General features: G+C 51.8%; 1 protein-coding gene across 50 annotated transcripts in view; it reads left to right on the forward strand.

Annotated features, from left to right (window-relative positions):
• The window catches only part of CTIF (cap binding complex dependent translation initiation factor), a 321,869-nt gene that overhangs the window by 75,580 nt on the left and 225,893 nt on the right, over nucleotides 1-20,396 (forward strand). For 23 of the 50 annotated variants that reach the window (XM_013992849.3, XM_084965712.1, XM_013992850.3 and 20 more), the window contains exon 2: nucleotides 11,210-11,411. In XM_013992849.3, coding sequence (XP_013848303.1) covers nucleotides 11,232-11,411 — 180 coding nt within the window. In that variant the 5' untranslated portion in view covers nucleotides 11,210-11,231. Of the gene's footprint in view, nucleotides 1-2,405; nucleotides 2,636-11,209; nucleotides 11,412-16,910; nucleotides 16,959-20,396 lie in introns of all 50 variants that reach the window. The other 27 variants (XM_013992847.3, XM_021092862.2, XM_013992848.3 and 24 more) reach the window with 3 other exon arrangements.

A 20,396-nucleotide genomic window follows, 5' to 3' on the forward strand; every position in this document is an offset into this window, starting at 1 on the left:
GGGACAGAGGCCAGAGGGCCCAGTGAGCAGCTGCTACAGATATTCTGAGGGGCAGGGTCACTGTGAGCCAGTGGCGTGGTAGTGGTGGTGCTGATAGTGGTGTCAGGGTGGCCTCCAGAGGTGAGCTTGATTGAGCCGTCCCCGGGCGGGGATGGGGTGCTGTTCTCAGAGTGAGCCAGCTCTGCCTTCTCAGCCGTGAGACGGGCCTGCAAGGTTACAGCCCCTGAGGGACAGGCTGTGTGGAACCTGTTCCAGCTTCGGAGATCCTGCCACCCTCTCGGAAGCCACTTAGTACTGTCACCACTCCCGCCGGGCTCCGGTTCAGGCAGCTGTTGCCAGGAAGGAGCAAGATGACTGGGGACCCTGCTTACCCTAAAAGGGACACTGGAGAGAGTGTCACCTGAGAAGGAAGGCCTGGGTGCTGGGCTGCCGGGCTTAGAGAAGCTGCCTGGCCTTCACCCGAGGCGCCCTCCTAGATACGTTGCTGGGTCAGAGCAGGACACCGCCGGTCTCCCTTCCCAGCATGCTCTGCACGAGTTTCCACTCTTTGTCAACTCAGAAGCCTTTGAAGGCTGGTGTGGGGCCCACATGGTCTGCTTCTCATGCATTCGTTCTTAATCCTCCTGACACCTGATGAGATGGTGCTTTTATCACCAGTCTACTTTAAAGACGAAGACAGGCTGCCCAAGGTCACAGAGCTTGGTTTAGCCAGCTCTGGGACCCAGAATCATTGTTTCTCTGTCTCAGGAGTAAGGGGCAGGGAGGAAGCCTCCTGTCTCCAGCCAGGGATGGAGCGGGCTAGCCAGTGTCCCTGAAGCCTGTGACAGCTTTGGTATGTTTATCTCCCTGTGGGGCTTTACCTCCATGCTCCTTGGTGCCTATACGGCATGACATACAGCAGGTACTCAGTGCCTGGGGAGGTGAATGGCCTTAAGGAAGCTCTTGAATGTGGTGGGAAGAGATTGGAGTCTTGGCTCTGGGACCAGGGGAGCCTGGCCGCTGGTGGGGAGGGGGGATGGGACAGCACCTTTGGCTTTAATATTCTAAAGAGAGAGGGGGCTGGAGGGGAACCTGGGTCTAGTAGCAGTGGGCAGAAGAGCTGGGGAGGCCCACTCTTGGGGCAGGGCTGTGCTGGCGTGGGCATAAGAGGGCGGGAGAGCCATAGGCTGGTTGGCTGTCCTGGGCTTGGAGGGTGAGAGGTGTAGAATGAAGTGGGGCCCACAAGGATCATGAAGTCTTGTCCAGACAAGATAAAAAACCCATAAAAAATTCAAGAGCAGGATAAGAGTTAGGTAGCAGCGCAAAGGAGGATAAGAAGGTGTCAGGAGGCAGCCTGTACTCAGCCAAGGGAAAGGGTCGGGGAGCTCCCGTTGTGGCTCAGCAGGTTAAGAACCTGACTATTATCCATGAGATGTGGGTTTGATCCCTGGCGTTGCTTAGTGGTTAAGGATCCAGCGTTGCTGCGAGCTGTGGTGTAGGTCACAGATGCGGCTCATATTTGGTCTTCCTATGGCTGTGGCATAGGCTGACAGCTGTAGCTCCAATTAGATCCCTAGCCTGGGAACTTCCATATGCTGCAGAAGTGGCCCTAAGGAAAAAAAAAAAAAAAAGTGGGGAGTGGTTGGGGAGTCAGGCTCTGGAGCCCAGTGGAGGCTCCAGTTAACCCCCGGGGTCTGGAGGGGAAGGGCAGACCCGGAGAGCAGGGACATCCAGGGAGAAAGCAGGAGCTGGCCCTCCCAGAGCCCACCCCATGTGCCCTCTGCCCATTGTTTTGGGCTCATCTGCTGGTGCGGAGGCCTCTGCAGGGTTGGGAAAGTGTCTGTTTCAGGATTTTTCCTTGGGAGGAAGTCCCGGTCAGGAGGCTGCAATCTGATGGGTGTCCTATGCAGAGACTGTCATGGGTACACCCCACCCCTGCGTCCATAAGGACCCCCTTCCCAGACTCCTCTCCCCGTGCCACCATGGTGGGTGTGCTGAGGAGAGAAGGCTTCTCAGCCTCTATCTCTCCTGCCTTCTTGGCACACAGCAGCCTGTCCCCTCACTGTGAAAACTGGTCCAGCTTCTCAGTCACTTCCAAGGTTGCTCTGCAGAGTGAGCAGTGAGGCCCGAGACCATTGGTCTCTCCATGGAAGCTCTGAAAGAACCACAGGGCTTGGGCCAGGGCCTGCCATGGAGTGAGGGCTCAGTAGGATGTAAAAATGATGCAGTGATTTGGGGCTGTCTGTTATTAGGAATGTTAGTTAATGACTATAACCCAGAATTGCGCTTAAGGTCCATAGGCCTTGATAGTCATGGCGGGGGGCGGGGGGTGGGGGGGGAGGTGACTCAGCTCAGCAAGGGTCTTTGGGAATGCGAGACTGTCAAGAGCCTGGGGACCTGACTCTCAGGCTGGGCTCTATCCATAGGGATCTGAGGGACTCCCAGCAGGACCTCCTCTTCTCCAGGCTCCAGGGTCCTCATCTGCACAGTGAAGGAGCTGGATTTTCAAAGATCCATTGAGGTCACGGGGCTTAGCTGCCAGGAGCCCCTCCAACTTGTTGAGAGCAGGTGGATGTGTCTGGACCCCCAGCTCGGCCCCACAGGACCCTAAGGAGGTGCAGTTACCTGTACCTGGTGCTGAGACATCATGATAGAGGTGAGTGGTCCTGGAGTCCACATGTAAATTCTAGTTTAGCCTATGGAGATCCTGCCTGGCATGAGAGAAACTGCCCCTCTCCCAGGGAGCAGCCAAGAGGCCAGAGGGTCAGGATGGAGAATCCCCATTTTGCAGAAAGGATAGCAGGATAGGTAATGGCTGGATAATGGACAGAAGGGATGTGCATGTTTTCTAGATCTTGGCTGTTCCCAGTGAGATCCTCTGACCAGCAGCAGCATCACCAGCTGGCAGCTTATTAGAAATGCAGAATCTCAGGCCCCAGATGGGGTCCTCTTGAGCCCGAATCTGCATTTTAAGAAGATCACTTGTGATCCCTGCCCACAGAAAATTTGGGATGCACTGCTCTGGGCCACTTTCCATAAACTCTTTTAACCATACCTCACAGAAAGAAATAGATTTCCATGATGTATTTAGATAAGACAAAAAAGTTCCATGAAACAATAGCTCCACTTACAATGTGTGTTACTCACTGATAGTTTCAATTTAGTTATATATTTTTAATTTTTTTTTTTTCGTTTTTTTAGGGCTGGACCCGAGGCATGTGGAATTTCCCAGGCTAGGGTTTGAATCAGAGCTGCAGCCGCCAGCCTACGCCACAGCCACAGCAACGCCGGATCCGAGCTATGTCTGTGACCTACTGCTCATAGCAACACTGGATCCTTAACCCACTGAGCAAGGCCAGGAATCGAACCTGTGTCCTAATGGATACTAGTTGGATTCATTTCCGCTGTGCCACAACAGGAACTCCTATATATTTTTGATGATCATAGTTTGTCTTAACACTAAGTTTATTTCGCAGCCCATGAAACCACTAAGGTCTGCAGTTTGAAAAACACCAGCTAGGAGTTCCCATCGTGGCTCAGCGGTTAGTGAACCTGACTAGTATCCATGAGGTTGAGGGTTCGATCCCTGGCCTCGCTCAGTGGGTTAAAGATCCAGCATTGACGTGAGCTGTGGTGTAGGTCTCAGACACAGCCCGGATCCTGCGTTGCTGTGGCTGTGGTGTAGGCTGGTAGCTGCAGCTCCGATTTGACCCCTAGCCTGGGAACTTCCATGTGCTGCAGGTACGGCCCTAAAAAAAACAACCAAAAACAAACAAACAAACAAAAAAACGAAGAGGCTAGCTAACCCCCGTCTGACATTTCAGTGGTATGTGTGTGTGGGGGGGTGTCAGGCATTCAGAGGACACCAGGTGTTCTGACTCCCAAGACAGTAAATGTCACTGATTTCTGAGGTGGCCTCCAAGTCCAAGTGTTTCTGAAGTTTCCTACTTCCGGTGGTTGGGGGTCTGAGGCTCCTATTCAGAGGCCTCCACCGAACCCCCTGTTTTTCTTCGGCGAGTACTGATGTGGCTCTGAGTCCCCAGGTCAGCTCTGACAGAAGCGGCCAAGCATGAGGACTGCAGGCTGAGAGGAAAGGCATTGTCCCCAAGTCCTGTTCGTGCAGGAGGTAGGGTGTGGGCTGGACTTGGGGTGGGTGGCAGCAGGACATTGTGAAGGGGGTTCCCATGGCTTCCTCAGGGAATGCCATGGGCACCCAGTAGGTATCCCCTGGCAGCTGGCCTCTCTCGTCCCACACTCGCTGTGGGCAGCCTGGCCCGGCCCTGTCCTGGAGGCTGCCTAACAGCCGACAGAAGCAAAAAGCCCTCTTTGCAGGCTCTGGGTGCAGATGTCGTTGCCAGCACTGTGTGGAGGTGGGAAGGTGAGAGGGACTGGGCCTTGTGTGTAACAGCGTCACCAAAAGCAACCCAAGGGCGTCCAGGCGAGCAAGGCTGGCCTGCAGCAGGCGGCCTTGGGAAAGTGGTGGTGGAAACACGGTGGGTGGATGTGATTCAACAGCAGGGGAGTGGTGCTGACTGCCTGGGCCCTGCCACCCACCCTCGGCTCAGATGTGCTGTCCTGTGGAGCTGCTGTCCCGATGGGATGGATGGATGTTCAGATCCCCGAGCCCCCAGGCCGCTGTCTCAGGAGTCCAGAGCAAGCCCTCTGCAGCCCCACACAGCTCCCTGCAGTCAGCCTGCAGTCCAGGAGGCTGGACCCCTTGCAGTAGCCACAAGCCAAAGAATGAGCTTGAGGAGAAGGGGTCTGATGAGGGGTGAGGGGCGAGGGATGGCCCTTTGGGGGCCTGGAATGATGGATCCCCCAAGGAAGGGCTGGAGGGCAGAGAAGCAGAAGCGTTTCATCTGGTTTGCAGGTCACTGAATTGGTACTGGGAATTGGGGTAGGACATGATGCCTCTAATGCTTGGCTGTTCTGAAAGGGATTGCCTAAATTTACAGCTGCTAATGCCATTTGTCACTGGGCAGGTGGAGAAAGGATGCTGAGAGGCCTGGGACTTTTCCAGCTTCTTATCACTGGGCCTTCCCTTTTCCCCCAGACCCCTGGCCCCTGATGTAGCTCTATGAGCCTCCCACCTCCCCCCAAGGATGGAAGGCAGGCGGGCCCGGAGGGTGAGAGGAGCGGGATTCCTGACCTCTGGCTGGGCCCTGGGTGTTAGCTGAAGCACCTTTGCTGAGTCCTGCTTTCCCAGGGAAGCCGCCGGGCTCAGCCCCTCCCACCCAGGCCCCGCCCTGCCGCCGGCAGGCTCTGAGCTGCTTGCCCTTTACAGCAAAGCGCGGTCTCAGCGCTTTTCCCACCCCTGCTGTCTGCCTTTTTGTTCTTTCGCATCCATCACCTGGCAGGGAATGGGGGCAGGGCGCGGCGCGGAGGAGAGCCAGGAAAGCTGCAGGGGCGGGTTCCTGGGATATGGCCTCCGCTCTGCAGGCTGCATCCTGGTGGGCTGCAGCCCGGAGAGGTGCTCCCTCCTCTTCCACCGTTCCCTTTCTTTTTTCTTTCTCTGCTCCCATCCCCTCTTATCCCGGGTATCACTTTCACTGATCATTAAAACACTAGCTCCTGTGGCTGGCTCTCAGCTTCGCCAGGCGCCAAGCTATTGGAGCGTTTCCCACCCTGGTCTTCCTGTGCATGGAAACTGGCCGGGAGGAGACCCCAGAGCACTGGCAGGAAGGAGAGGAACAAGTCCTGAAGGAGAGCATCCCTTTATTTCTTGCTCTCTCCACCAGCCTGAAAGTTTACACTGTGCCTCCTCACCCTTTTTTTCCTTAAAAATGGGATGGAACGTCTAGGCTTGTACCCCAAAGAATAGAAATCAGGAACTCAGACAGGTACTTGCACAGCCCTGTTCACAGCAGCGTTATTCCCTGTAACCAAAGGTTGAAACAACCTGAATGTCCACTGATGGATGAATGGATAAACGAAAGTGTAGTCCATATAGACAGCATATTACTGTAACACAGGTGTGAAATTCTGGCACATGCACCAACGTGAATGAATCTTGAAAACATTTTAAGTGAAATAAGCCATTCATAAAAGGACAGATATTGTATGATTCCACCTACGTATGCAAAATAGACAAATTCATAGAGACAGAAAGTAGAGTGGTTTCCATTTGAGTGGGGGATGGGCAGTTGTTTGCTGGGCACCAGGTTTCTGTTTGGGATGATGAAAACATTCCGGAAATAGTAGTGATGCTTAAACAACATTGTGAATGTACCTAATGCCACTGATTTGTGTCCCTAAAAATGGCTACAATGGTACATTTTATGTTACATATATTTTACAACTATTAAAAAATGGTGGCGGGACTGCCTGACCCATAGCCTAGATGAATGAAGGAGCCCACCCTCCCTCTCTCTCTCGCCTCCCTCTTCTCTAGCAAAGAGATAAATCTTGGTGCTTTTCTGCTGAAGGAGAGTCCTGAACGCTGCTTGGGGCTCATTCTAGAATGTACAAATGAGCCTAAGTGATATGTTAGCCTGGCTCCCCCTCAGAAAGCAGAGTTCCTGGAAGTACCCCAAGAATGGGAGTCCCGGGGCTAGAGGGTGGGGGGTGACAGAGGAAGAGGGCGAGTTGGCAAAGAGGTGTTATGGATCTGGTCATCACTGTGGGCAGCTGGGTCAATCCCCTGGGACGTGCTGAGGGACCGTGAAGAGGGTGCCTCCACTGTTTTCTGAGAGACCAAGAGGGAGCGTTTGTCCTGGTCCAGGACTGCCCTAGGGGCTGTTAGTGCCGCCCACTTACTTCAGGGTGTGCAGGCACCAGGTGCCAGGTGGGCTCCTGCAGGTACTGCTGGTGTGTATCAGCAGAGACCTGGGCAGGTGCTTTCAGGCTGTACGTGTGCATCCAATTGGGCAGTGTGACCACAGCAGGAGGGGGCCTCCAAGATCAGTGACCAGTGTGCTCCTTTTCCCTCTGGGTACCAAAATTCCATAGCATAGGAATGTGTCTCCATGCCTCTCCCTTTCCTTGGTCAGCCAGTGGGGGGTGACTTCTGCCTCCAGGCTCCCTCATGGGACCATGATTTGGCCCCAGGACAGGCCTGCGAGAGCCTGGCATCACCCAGCAGAGCAGGCAGAGCCAGGCACTTGATCCTCCTGGAAACACTCCTATCTAGTTCCTGCAAAACCCAGCCCTCTGCCTGCACCTGTGACCTGTGCCAGAAGCCGAGATAAGATCTTAAGTCTTCGAGGAATAATGGGCGTGGCCTTAGGCACTGGCTTTTCCTGCAGGAGGCTCTTTTTCAGCCCTTTCTGGGCACCAACCTTATCATCCCATCCTGCTGAGGCCAGCCGCCTGCCCAGGGCCCTGTACTGGCCACCTGCATGGGGCTCAGCCCTCTAGAGAGAACTTACAGCCCAGCAGGGGTTAAGATGCTGTGTACACACACACACACACACACACACACACACACACACACACACACACACACGGCTTGAAGAATTTGTGGGACTTTGGAAGAACAGTGGGGAAAGGAGAATTGGCAGATGATGTCCTGAGGGCCTGACTAGGCTGTCAGGAAGTGGGATGAAGAGGCGGGGGAGTTCTCATCATGGCTCGTCGGAAACAAATCTGACTAGTATCCATGAGGACGCAGGTTCGATCCCTGGCCTCACTCAGTGGGTTAAGGATCCAGTGTTGCCGTGAGCTGTTGTGTAGGTGGCAGCTGCAGCTCAGATCTGGTGTTGCTGTGGCTGTGGTGTAGGCCGGCAACTATAGCTCCGGTTCAATCCCTAGCCGGGGAACCTCCATATGCCGTGGTCCTTAAAAAAAAAAAAAAAAAAAAAAAAGAGGCAGTGGGGTGTACATAAGTAGACATGGAGCTCCGCTGTGCAAACTTGGGTCACTTACTTAACCTCTCTGAACCTGAGTTTCCTCTTCTAAGTAGTATAATTATGTTGCTTTTATAGAGTTATTGTGAGGGGTAACAGATGATGGCATATGGAGCACTGAGGAGAGTGCCTGGTCCATGATATTAGCAGAGTTTGTCATATTTATGCTCCTAGGCTGAGGCTGAGCGAATCCTTTCTCCATTGGCCCGCTGGTAAACCTGGGGATTGGGCTAGTTGCCACCTGGCCTCTAAGGTGCCGTTCCAGCACTCTGTGAGATTTGGCAGGTGGAGAGACGGGAAAGGTGACTCTGAGTGAGGGGCACAGTGTGAGGCCAAGCACAGAGGCAGAAAGAGCATCATGTATTAGTGGTTTATTGCTGCGCGTTAACAGATTACGACATAGCAACTTAATATGATATCTGTTTATCATCTCACAGTTCTAGAAGTCAGAAGTCCAGTCAGAAGTATAACAGGAGGCTGAAATCAAGTGGCAGCCAAGCTGAATTCTTGTCTGGAGGCTCTGGGGGAATAATACCTGCTCCCAGGCTCATTTGTTGGTAGAGAATTTACTTCATGCAGTTGTGGATGCCAGCACCTTTTCCTTTTTGGTCACTGACTAGGGATTGCTCTCAGCTGTTAAAGGCTGCCCACAATCCTTGCACACACCCCTCCTCTGCAGGCCAGCAATGCTGTCTCTACCTCCAGCCCCAGGTTTAAAGGGCTTGTGTGATTGGATCAGACCCTCCTGAATAGCCTCTCTCTCTTCAAGTCTACTGATTTGGAATTTAACTATATTTGCAAAATCCCTTCCCAGGAGTACCTAGGTTAGTGTTTGATTGAGTAACTGAGAGAAGGCATACACTCAGGATGCTCTTAGGGTTCTGCCTGCCAAGGCGGCTTGTACAGCTTGTACTCAGGACAAAGAGGCTGGGGACTGGAGGGGGCACAGGCTACCATTGGAACTGGTGGGTGTTAGAGGTGGGAGGGATGTAAGGCCACTGTAGGCCTTGAATGCAGGTAGAGGAAGAGGCATTGGACATCCCCACCCATACCTCCTCCATCCCCACACCTGCCCCCCCCATCCCCACCCCTACTTTCTCCATCCTCACCCCTACTGCCTCCTGTGGTCCTGTACCACTAGGCATGCTTATTTCAGTCTGAACCAACTTCCTACAGACTCACTGCCACCCAGGCCACCCCACCTGGGTTCCCTCTCCCTGAAGAGGGCACCCAGGCCTGAAACCTCACACTCCTCCCTCTGGAACAGGTGGACAAACCCATGAGCCCCAAGGCCCTAAGCTTGGGAATACAGCACACAGCCCCCACAGCAGGCCTGGTGTCTAAGGGAGGACAAACCCTGAGTCAGGGAACCAGCTGGAGGATGTGTGTCCGCTTGGGCAGTTCTTCCTCCTTGAGGTCAACACAGCCTCCGGGAAGCCTGGCCAGGGTGTGGGAGACTCAGTGTTCACGGTCTTAGCTGCATTTCTGGCACCCTACAGGCTCTTCCTTGCCTTGTTGCAGATTCATCGCAATTAAAAACTCAACAAACCGTTAATTGTTGGTGAATAACTGTATCTTAAAAAAGCTCTGGGTAATCCAAGGTTTTAAAATTCAAGTGTTCCTTTAAACATACCAGGCTGCTGTTTTTATAATCCACAGTGCTATTCTTGGCACCATAGCCCTTTGTGGTCTCAGAGCCCTATGCATACATTTCTCGGGTCTTCTTTGTGTATCTGATGGTGGTGGTTTGGTAGGAGATGGTTCTGCTAGTCCTGATGGTGAAGCCATGCGTAGCCTCTGCTTCCTCTTCTGAGTGCCCCCCACCCCCACCCCTGTAGAGAGCACTGATTTCCATACAATGGAAGGGACACCAGACAAGCTTTAAAGCCCTTTGACTTCGGGCAGAGAACCTGTCAAGAAGATGAGGAGGTTCCCTGGTGGGAATGTTTCTAGCCTCCCCCACTTTCAGCGGGGGAGGCGCTTTGGGGGCAAGAATGGCCAGTGGAAGTGACCCTGCAGGCTTGGGCCTCTGCAGTGGCTGGGTTGATCCAGTCTAGTTGGGTGTCCATATTCTGCTTTTTCCCAGGTGCTAAGGTCTAGGTACAGACCAATGCCCAACTGCTGTTCTATTGGTAGACTTTAGCAGGTATCCCTGGAATACTGGTCATGTTATGCCACGCCCCCCAGGAGAGGACTTGAGCACTGATGAAGGCAGCATGCTCCCATACATGGTGTCTGGGCAGCATCCATGGCTGGACCACACTCTCTAGACAACCTGCCAGGCCTTTCACACCCTATCATTAAAACCCAGTCAGGGGAGTTCCTATCATGGCTCAGCGGAAAGGAATCCAACTAGTATCCATGAGGATGCGGGTTGGATCCTTGGCATTGCTCAGTGGGTTAAGGATCCTGTGTTGCTGTGAGCTGTGGTGTAGATCACGGATGCGGCTCAGATCTAGCGTTGCTGTGGCTGTGGTGTAGGCCAGCAGCTACAGCTCCGATTTGACCCCTAGCCTGGGAACCTCCATATGCCACGGGTGCGGCCCTAAAAAGACACACACACAAAAAGCCAGTAGAGTCCTTATTACTGAGTGTAGCCTGTGACTCAGTGGATGCACCACTAATAGGGATGCAAAACCATGGTAAGGGCTACAGTCTTCACCTGACTTAGGGATAGTTTGGTGTCCAAAGAGAAAATATATTTTTATTTTATTTATTTTTTGGCCGCCCCGTGGCGCATGGAGTTCCCAGGCCAGGGATTGGATCCGAGCTGCAGTTGTGACCTCTGCTTTGGCTGAAGCAACATCGGATCCATTAACTCACAGTGCGGGGCATGGGATCGAACCTGCTTCCTGGCAATGCCACTGATCCTGCTGCGTACATACCAGGACCTCTGAAAATGTCATCTGAGAAGGCAGCATTTTTTTGGCGGCCAGGCCCCTTAGAGGGTTTGTGTTTGGGGACCTCCTGGACATCCTAATGCTGGGGTCAGGGATATAGAAGCTTGTGATCTGTTTCATTCTGCCTTGTGGTAGATTTTGTTAACTCCAAGTTGGAAAGTGGGGCTGGGGTGGTAGGCTGGGTCCATATTCTGTTTTTTCCCAGGTGCTAAGGTCTAGGTATGGATTGATATCCAACATCGCAGAAGTTACTGTGTTGACCATTTAGGCAAATTCCCTGCCTTTAATGGGCCTGAGTCTTCCTCCCCATACAAGGGGGATCATAGCATCCTCTTTGCACTAAAGGCAAGCCAGCATGCCAGCAACTTCTCAGGATTTTGGGAGACCAAGATGGGATGATGGATGAAAGAATGCTTCAAGGAGGGGTAAGATTTCTCTGCCCCCAGTAATATCTCACAGAGCCTGTCTGTTCTCTGTCTCCCACAGCCCCGACCTCTGAGCGGGAGGGATGGAGAACTCCTCGGCAGCGTCAGCTTCGTCTGAGGCCGGGAGCAGCCGCTCCCAGGAGATCGAGGAGCTGGAACGGTTCATTGACAGCTACGTGCTTGAGTACCAGGTGCAGGGGCTGCTGGCAGACAAGACGGAGGGTGATGGTGAGAGTGAGAAGACCCAGTCCCACATCTCCCAGGTAATGATGCCCCGGGAGGGGGCGGGGCCTGGGCAGGTACTGGGCCTGGGCAAACTCATAGGTGGTAATAAGCAACCTTACCTCCATATGGCGTCTGGCCACCTGGCCCTAGATTACCAAGGTATAGATGCCCCAGGCAGCAGAGTGTGGGATCTGGGCAGGAAGCCCCTGATGTTGTGCCCCCAGTCCCTCTGACCTACCTCCACTCCCACAGGGCAGCTGGGGCTCAGCCAGACTCATAATTCACAGAACACTCATTTATTGATCACCTGCTGTGTGCTAGGCACTGCTCCCTGTTCTCCATTTTCTCATGTTCTGGAAGAGATCTGGCGATTGCAATTTATCCAAAATGTGCACATTGAAAATCTACCACTTGTGGAGTTCCCGTTGTGGCTCAGCAGGTTAAGAACCCCAACATAGTCTCTGGGAGGATGTGGGTTCGATCCCTGGCCTTTCTCAGTGGGTTAAGGGTCTGGCATTGCCACAAGCTGTAATTTAGGTCACAGATGCGGCTGGGATCTGGTGTTGCTGTGGCTGTGGCATAGGCCTCAGCTGCAGCTCTGATTTGACCCCTAACTTGGGAACTTCCATGTGTTGCAAGTGCAGCCGTGAAAAGGAAAAAAAAAGTCTACCACTTGTGAATATTTCCTCTGATTTCAAATATAAGCAGTTGTTGGCAGCCAACCAGTTGAGTCTCTCAGGGAGTCACCAGGACTCTGTGCTCAAGATCTCATTAGACACGTGAGGCCTTCTGACCCAAATCTCGTGTTGGTCTCCCTGCTCACGGTCAGTCTGTGGCAGCCCTGACCTTGCATCGAAGGTGAACTTGGCTGAAAGACTGGGCGGAGATTTGAAGTCTTGAGTTCTCCCAAACAGAGTGTGAACCATTAAGGAAAGTGGCCACATCACGTGCATCTTTCCCAAACATGGTAAATCCTCAGCAGATTTCAAGAGCTGGTTCCAAATTTGCTTCTAGCTGCCTGTGTGACCTCAGATAAACCCCTCGACCTCTCTGAGGCTTGGCTTTCTTATCTGGTGAAGAGGGATGATCGGGCTCCCTCAGGAGAATTGGAAGGTCAGAGGTGATAGGAGGCTCAAAAACTACAGAGGAGCAGGGTGTTGCCTGCACCAGGAGGCTTGGGGAGGGTCTCTTCTGCTCAGGGTCTGGGTCTCTCCCAGGTTCCACCTCTTGTACTTGTCCCACCTCGAGAACAAGTTGCGAGGAGCCATGTGGGGGCCCTGCTTTGGAGAAAAGCCAAGTGCAGCTGACTGGCTGCCCCTCTGGGTGGACAGACGATCTTTAGAATGCTGCAGTGGACCTGGGGCTTTCCTGGAACCTGGGACCAGGAGTGGACCTGGGAAATTCTGAAGCCACAGCCATTGGAGGGAAGGGAAGAGATCAGCCCTGAGAGAGAAAGGGAAATATATGTGGTGCTTTCCTTGGCATCCTTGAAGTTCTAAAATAAATCCCTGTTAGTGTGAGCCTGTAACTGGTCCGATATTGACGCTGTAAGTGTGCACTGAGTACTCGCCCTGCGTCTGGCACTGTCCTAGGATCTGGGAGTGAGCAAAGGAGATGAATCGCTCAGGTCTTGTGGAACCTATTCTTGTGGATGGCAGCTGCTGTGGGGAAAAAATAAATCAAGAAAATGGAATGGGGAGTGATGAGGGTCGGGAGGAGGTTGCAATCTTATTTTAAAATTTTATTTAGTTATTTATTGGCCATACCTATGGCATATGGAAGTCCTTGGACCAGGGTTTGAATCCAAGCCGCAGCTGTGGATCCTTCAACCCATGTGTGGGCAAGGGGGATCCAACCCAAACCTGTGCAATGACTTGAGCTGCTGCAGGTGGATTCTTAACCCATTGTGTCATAGTTACAATTTTAATAGGATGTTAGGGAAGCTGTTGCCAAAGGAGGTAGAGGGGTGAGCCTGCAGATGTCTGGGGAGGGGTAGTCCAGGCAGAGGGGGCACCACATGTAAAGGCCTGAACTAGAGGCATTATTCCAGGGATAGCAGGGAGGCCAGTGTTGGAGCAGAGCGAGAAAGAGGGAAAGCAGAGGAGATGCTTGAATGGGGAAGTGGGGTCGGGTAGACCAGATGTACAGGGGCTGAGCCCTGGGGTCTCCCTACATTTAGACGGCAAGGCTGTGAGGGGACCCAGCAAAGGACCCAGGAGATGTTGGCAGTGAGACAGGGGGAAATTCAGGCAAGAGCGGAGTGCCAGAAGCCCTGAGAGGATGTGTTTCAAGGGCGTGGGGGGCAGGTTGTCTGCTGCTGGAGGCCGTGCGGGAGTATGACCAAGATTTACCTGATGGAGCCACAGGGACCACTGGTGAGCCTGACTGGAGAGGTGACAGTCTGGTGGGGAGGGTGAAGGTCAAGGAGATGGATTGGAGACAGGAGGATAATGCAGGTCCTCGCTATAATGTAGGATTTTCGTTGTAAAGGGGAGAGACATGTAGTTTGGGGGGAAGTGAAGTCATAACAGGAGCATTAACAATTTGCTATGTGGGAGTTCCCCATGTGGCTCAGCAGGTTAAGAACCTGACATGGTGTCCATGAGGATGCAGGTTTGGTCCCTGGCCTCGCTCAATGGGTTAAGGATCTGGTGTTGCAGCAAACTGTGGCCTAGGTCACAGATGCGGCTTGCATCTGGTGTTGCTGTGCCTGTGTCATAGGCTGGCAGCTGCAGCTCCAATTGGACCCCTAGCCTGGGAACTTCCATAGGTGGCAGGTGCAGCCCTAAAAAGAAAAAAAAAAAGTGTTGTGTGTTGATGGGGGTTGGGGGCTTGGTTTCTGGAGCAATGACTTTCAGTGAGAGGGCTCGACCTGGGTTTGGGCCCTCTGGACAGGTGCCTTCAGCAGAGCATCTTTCATAGTTTCCTCCAGGTGAAATGGACTCTTTCAGGAGGAGGGTCCCAGGAAGCTGTGAAGCTTCACCCCAGAGGCGTGCTTTGTGAGTGGTAGGAGCTCTGTTCACAGGGGAGAATTTTGGAAGGAGGGGTCTTCCCAGCGCACCTGACCTCCCTGCGGTAACAGCCGGGCTCTCAGGACATGGGGCCCTTGGAGACGTGCCCAGTCTGGGCCTGGCACTTCCAGCTCCTGCTCCTGGGACAGGTTAGGGCTCACTATACCCAGATGTCCACATCTGGAAGGCCTGTTAAACAGATGTTGGTTGTGAGGCAGAGTGTGGAAAACACTTATACCCTCTAAATGCATCTCCTAAACTTTCCGCATTCCCTGAAGTTCCCCAGAAAAATGCAAACACCCAGGTCCTGCCTGTGTACTGCTGGCCAAGGGGGGACATTTCAATCCTGCTCTCACCAGCTGCACCCGCCCCACCCCCGGAACAGCTGGAGTCCATACTCCAGGGGAGGGGCCAGCTGTGGGCAGTCCTAACCAAGGCTCAGGTTAGATGTGTCTATGTAACACACTTCTTTTAAAAAATACACTTTCTATTGACACAGCTATATGGGAAATCTTTCTGCTAAAGCACTTGTTGCTTGTTTTTATTTAATCTGATGACTATTTTAAATGGAAGCCAAAGACAAACAAAACAAAGCAAAACCTCAGAGAATGTCCCCAGCTGCCTGTTTGCAATGGTGTTTTGATGTTTCTGGGAGAGAAAATTGTCAAAAATCCTGGAAACCTTGAGAAAACTTGAGGGAGTGAAGAAGAATGTTGCTTTTCAGTGGGTGAGGTCATTTTCTTTTTAGGACCTGAGAGATAGCAGTTGATGCTCAGGAAGAAAATGCCTCATGACCTTTGTATGGTTGTGTTCTCCTCCACCCCTCCCCCAGAAACAACTAGAAAGGAAAATGGATGGATGGATGGACAGGGGAGAGAGAGAGATTGAGACATAGGGACAGAGGAGCTTCTTGAATGTATGTTCTGTTTCCCAGCATTTTTGGGATACTGATTTCAAATTCCACCCCAGGGGAGTTCCCTTTATTGCTCAGTGGTTAGTGAACCTGACTAGGATCCATGAGGACTAGGATCCATGAGGATGTGGGTTCGATCCCTGGCCTCGCTCAGTGGGTTAAGGATCTGGTGTTACCATGAGCTGTGGTATAGGGCACAGATGCGGCTTGGATCTGGCGTTGCTGTGGCTGTGGTGTAGGCCGGCAGCTGCAGCTCCAATTCGACCCCCAGCCTGGGAACTTCCATATAGCAAAAACATTAAAATTAAAAAATAAAATAAAATTCCACCTCTACCCCACCCCCACATTTCAAGAGTACCTAAGTCCCCAAAGAGCCCGTGAATCTAAGGCCCCAAGGGCACATCCTCACTTTGTCCTTTTGAGGAGGAGGATGAGGATCGTAGCTCTAATCTGCAAAAGAAGAGACAGAGACATGGAGATGGAAAATGGCCAATCCCACTGCTCGCTGGTGGCTGGTGCCCACCCCTTCCCCACCCACTTCTGGTGCCCTGCTGGGTACAGGCTGTGATTCATAGGCTTTTGGGGGAGGCTAGTGTATTTTTTCACCTTATGGAATGAGAATTGCAGCTCCAAGTCTCTTTGGCCATTAACCTTTTGTGGGAGAGACTGGGATGTTATAAGCGGGGAAGTGTGGCACTTCTGCTGTTAGTGGATGGTCTTGGGGCTCAGCAGCAAGTTTTAAAGTGGGTTTCACCACTCTGGCTGCACGTTGGACTTGCTCCAGAGCTTGGACAGATCCAACCCCAGAGTTGAGTGGAATGAGGAGAGTCCTGGACGTTGCCTTTCTCAACAGCTCCCATGTAACTCTGAAGTCCTGCTTAGGTTAATGACACAGCCACAGGTGGACCTGTCTGCCTCCCTTCCCCACCCCTCCATGGCCAGCTGCCTTGAGCTCCACTCCTTTGGAAAGACAGAACATAGGGCCATTGTAAAAAGTGGATACATTGAATGAAATCATGTTTTTTATTTTTTTGCTTTTTAGGGCCACACCCGCAGCATATGGAGGTTCCCAAGCTAGAGGTCCAATCGGAGCTACAGCTGCTGGCCTACGCCACAGCCACAGCAACACAAGATCCAAGCCACGTCTGCAACCTACACCACTGCTCACAGCAATGCTGTGAGGATTTAACCCACTTAGCGAGGCCAGGGATTGAACCCAAAACCTCATGGTTCCCAGTCAGATTCATTTCCACTGTGCCACAGGGGGAACTCCGAAAGCATGTTTTCCAATAAGTTCTTGTTAACAAGTCAAATGAAGAGCCAATGAGGGTGAAGATAATAACTTCCTAAACTTCTTTCTGATGCTGTCAGGCCCTTCGTCGTCCTGGGTTTTGTCTCATGCAAAGCAACCTGACAAAGAGAGGTGCCCATGCAACCATGTAGGATGGATGAGACTATTCGGATTGTCTCTTTCTCACAGTGTTTTTCCTTCTCTTTCTCTTCATGGTTTTCCTTTCATTCTGCCCTCCCTGCTCCCTACCCTCCCCCCATTATCTCATTCCCTCATTTCCTCCTGCCCTCGAATCCTTTTTCCCTGCCATCTTTGTTCATAGGAGGAAACACTCAATGGTGGACCACCCATGAAAGGCTTAACAGAAGAAGTGAGTTTAAGGGAACTGTGGGGTGGGTGAATGTGGGGACTCATTTTATTTTTGCATTGAGTTCCATATTTGCAGGGTAAATGGGATCTGCAATCAATTGCAGATGATTTGGGATCATCAGTGGGCCTAGAGATCTAGAGGAGTGAATTTTTTTTTGTCTCTCTCTCTTTTTTTTAAGGGCCACACCTGAAGCATATGGAAGTTCCCGGGCTAGAGGTCAAATCAGGGCTGCGACTGCCGACCTACACCACAGCCATAGCAATGCCAGGTCCGAGCCACGTCTGCAACCTACATCACAGCTCATGGCAACGCTGGATCCTTAGCCCACTGAGGAAATATACTAACCTCCCAATAGCCTATTAGTCACAGCCTGTACCCAGCAGGGCATCAGGGCCCAGCTCAGCCACCAGCCAGGGATCGAACCTGCATCCTCATGGATAATAGTCAGGTTCATTACCACTGAGCCATGATGGGAACCCCCTAGAGAAGTAAATGTTTTTCTTTTGATAGGCAAGAAATAGATTTATTAAAATAGGGTGCTTGTAAGAGATGCAAGCAGGCAGTCAAGGAGGCTCTGGCTAGAGCTGTAAATGTTAATAGATGTGGCAGCCTCAGGACAGTGCCTAGACTAAAGGAGATTTTTATGGTTTTTGGCAATGAGTCCTCTGTTAGCCTCTCACTTGTCTTTAATTATGTCTGTAATTTCTTTCATCACACAGATTTTCAGACTTTGATGGAGTTTAAAACTGGTATCTTGGGAGTTCCTGTTGTGGCTCAGTGGGTTAAAGACCCGACAGAGTGTCCATGAGGATGGGGGTTTGATCCCTGGCCTCGCTCAGTGGGTTAAGGATCCAGCATTGCTGCAGACTGTGGTGTAGGTTGCAATTATGGCTGGGATCCAGCTTTGCTGTGGCTGTGGTGTAGTCCTGCAGCTGCAGCTCTGATTCAACCCTTAGCTAGGGAACTTCCATATGCTACAGGTGCACCTGTAAAAAAGGAAAAAACGAAAACTTCCAAGCTGCATCTGAAACCTACACCACAGCTCATGGCAATGTCGGATCCTTAACCTACTGAGTGAGGCCAGGCATCAAACCTGCGTCCTCATGGATGCTAGTCAGATTCATTTCTGCTGAGCCATGACAGGAACTCTCAAAATCTTGGATTTTGACCAACTTGGACTGTGTTGTCCATGGTAGTGGGAGGCAGACATGAGGGTCATTTTTTCCTCAATAGCTCCCTGGTTGTCTCACTCTCTGTGTTTGTGGATGGTTTCTCCTTTCCCCTGATGTGAAACACCATCCTTATTGTACAGTAAGTTCCCATGGGCACATCTGTGTGTTCATGAATGTGGTTTTATCAGCTGATTCTTTGTCTCGTCCTGTACTGACTCAGCAGGCTAGTTTGCGTCTGACTTTAATGAGCTTTGATGTCTGGAAGTGCAAGTCCTGGAGGACTTCAGACACCACTGCAAAGGGCGGGGGGCCGGCGGGGGGCGGTCATTAGCATCTTCGGCATCTCCCACCCTGGCTTTTCCCTTTACACTCCTCCTCTCTTAACCCTCAGTGGCTTCCCTGTCCTCCATTACATCTGCTCTGAAAAGACCGTCCATCCTGGAGTGCAGATGTCTGACTATAGACTTTAATTATTTGTAGCATGAAAATTTTTGTTATGTTTTGTTTTATTTTATTATTTTATTTTATTTTATTTTATTCTATTTTATTTTTGCTCTTTTAGGACCGCACCACGGCATAGGGAGGTTCCCCAGCTAGAGGTCGAATCGGAGCTACAGCTGCTGGCCTATAGCACAGTCACAGCAATGCCAGATCCTAGCCGCGTCTGTGATCCAGCTCATGGAAATGCCAGATCCTTGACCCACTGAGTGAGGCCAGGGATTGAACCTGTGTCTTCACGGATCCTAGTCAGACTTGTTTCTGCTGCGCCATGATGGGAACTCCAGATAATTTAAATTAAATATTTATTTATGGAGTTCCTGTTGTGGCTCTGCGGTTAACAAACCTGACTAGTAACCATAAGGTTGCGGGTTCCATCCCTGGCCTCGCTCAGTGGGTTAAGGATCTGGTGTTGCAGGCCCAGCTCACATTTGATCCCTGGCCCAGGAATGTTCATATGCCTTGGGTACAACCAATAAAAAAATAAAGAAAGAAATGACAGCAGTTATGGTGGAGGGCCCAAACCACTCTCGCTAATTCCATGTTTGTGGTTCCTATATAAACAGATGTCCTACTTTTGCCTCTTTGGGTTCAAAGACCTTTTCAGGAGGTCTTATCCTTCAGGACCTTATCCACCAAAAGACTTGTTCCCAGTTGTAAACCATTCACCTCAAAGGAGAAATGCACTAGCTGAACCAGGCTAGTTTTGTGTCTATGTGGGATCTCAGTTCCGAGACCAGGGATTGAACCTGGGCCTCAGTGGTGACAGCACTGAGTCCTAGCCACTAGACCACCAGGGAACTCCCCAAGGCTAGCTCATTTCCAGCAGGCATAGTTCATTGGGGGCCAAGAGGAGCGTTCCTGAGGGAGCTCTTCTCTTGGTCTGGAATCACCTCATATGGATAAGAACGGGTTCCCAGAAGGCCCGTGTTGAGAATTTTCTGGGTGGCTCAGAAAAGGCAAAGGGGAGGCAGGAAATGGTGGCTGTAGCCTACGAAGAAGACACTAAGGACAGCAAGACCCTGGCAACTGGGGTTTGCAGGGAGCTTTGAACAGGGAAGGGCAAGCCCTCAGGGGTTTTTAGGGCCAAGGAAGGGACACTGGTCCCAGTGGAGGTGATTTAGGCAACAGGGTGGATGTGGCTGGGGTTGGAGGTGGGACGCCACACAGGCCCAATGGGTACCACTTCGTGGGAAATGTGCAGTGATTCACAATTACTTCCTCTCCCAGGTTGGGGGGCGGGGGGTGGGGGTGGTCAGGAAAGCCATACCCAGCTGGAACACACTCCCTCCTCCAGCTACTTGCCCGGAGCCACATTGGGTCTAGTCCTGGCAGGGTCTCTGGGTGGGTCTCTGTGGACTCTGCTGTCTCACTTGCTTTCCTACACACACACACACACACATACAAGCCCTACTGTCTCACTTGCTTTCCTACACACACACACACACACACACACACACACACACAACACACACACACACGAGCCCTCCGGTCTGTCCCATGCTCTCAGATCCACTCCATTTCCATCTCTGCCTCCATTGCCAGTGGAAATTGGAATGTCAGCCTCCTATTTATTTTATTTTGCTTTATTTTATTTTTGTTTATTTTATTTTATTTATTGCTTTTTAGGACCACACCTATGGCATGTGGAGTTCCAAGGCTAGGGATTGAATTGGACCTGCAGCTGTGGGCCAGCACCACAGCCACAGCAATGCAGGATCTGAGCCAAGACTGCAACCTACACCACAGCTCACAGCAATGTCAGAGC

Source organism: Sus scrofa, chromosome 1, assembly GCF_054392235.1.
Source record: "Sus scrofa isolate SSC_HxYL_T2T_F1_AM1 chromosome 1, Sscrofa_HxYL_maternal_Yorkshire_Landrace_v2.0, whole genome shotgun sequence".
Lineage (NCBI taxonomy): Eukaryota > Metazoa > Chordata > Mammalia > Artiodactyla > Suidae > Sus > Sus scrofa.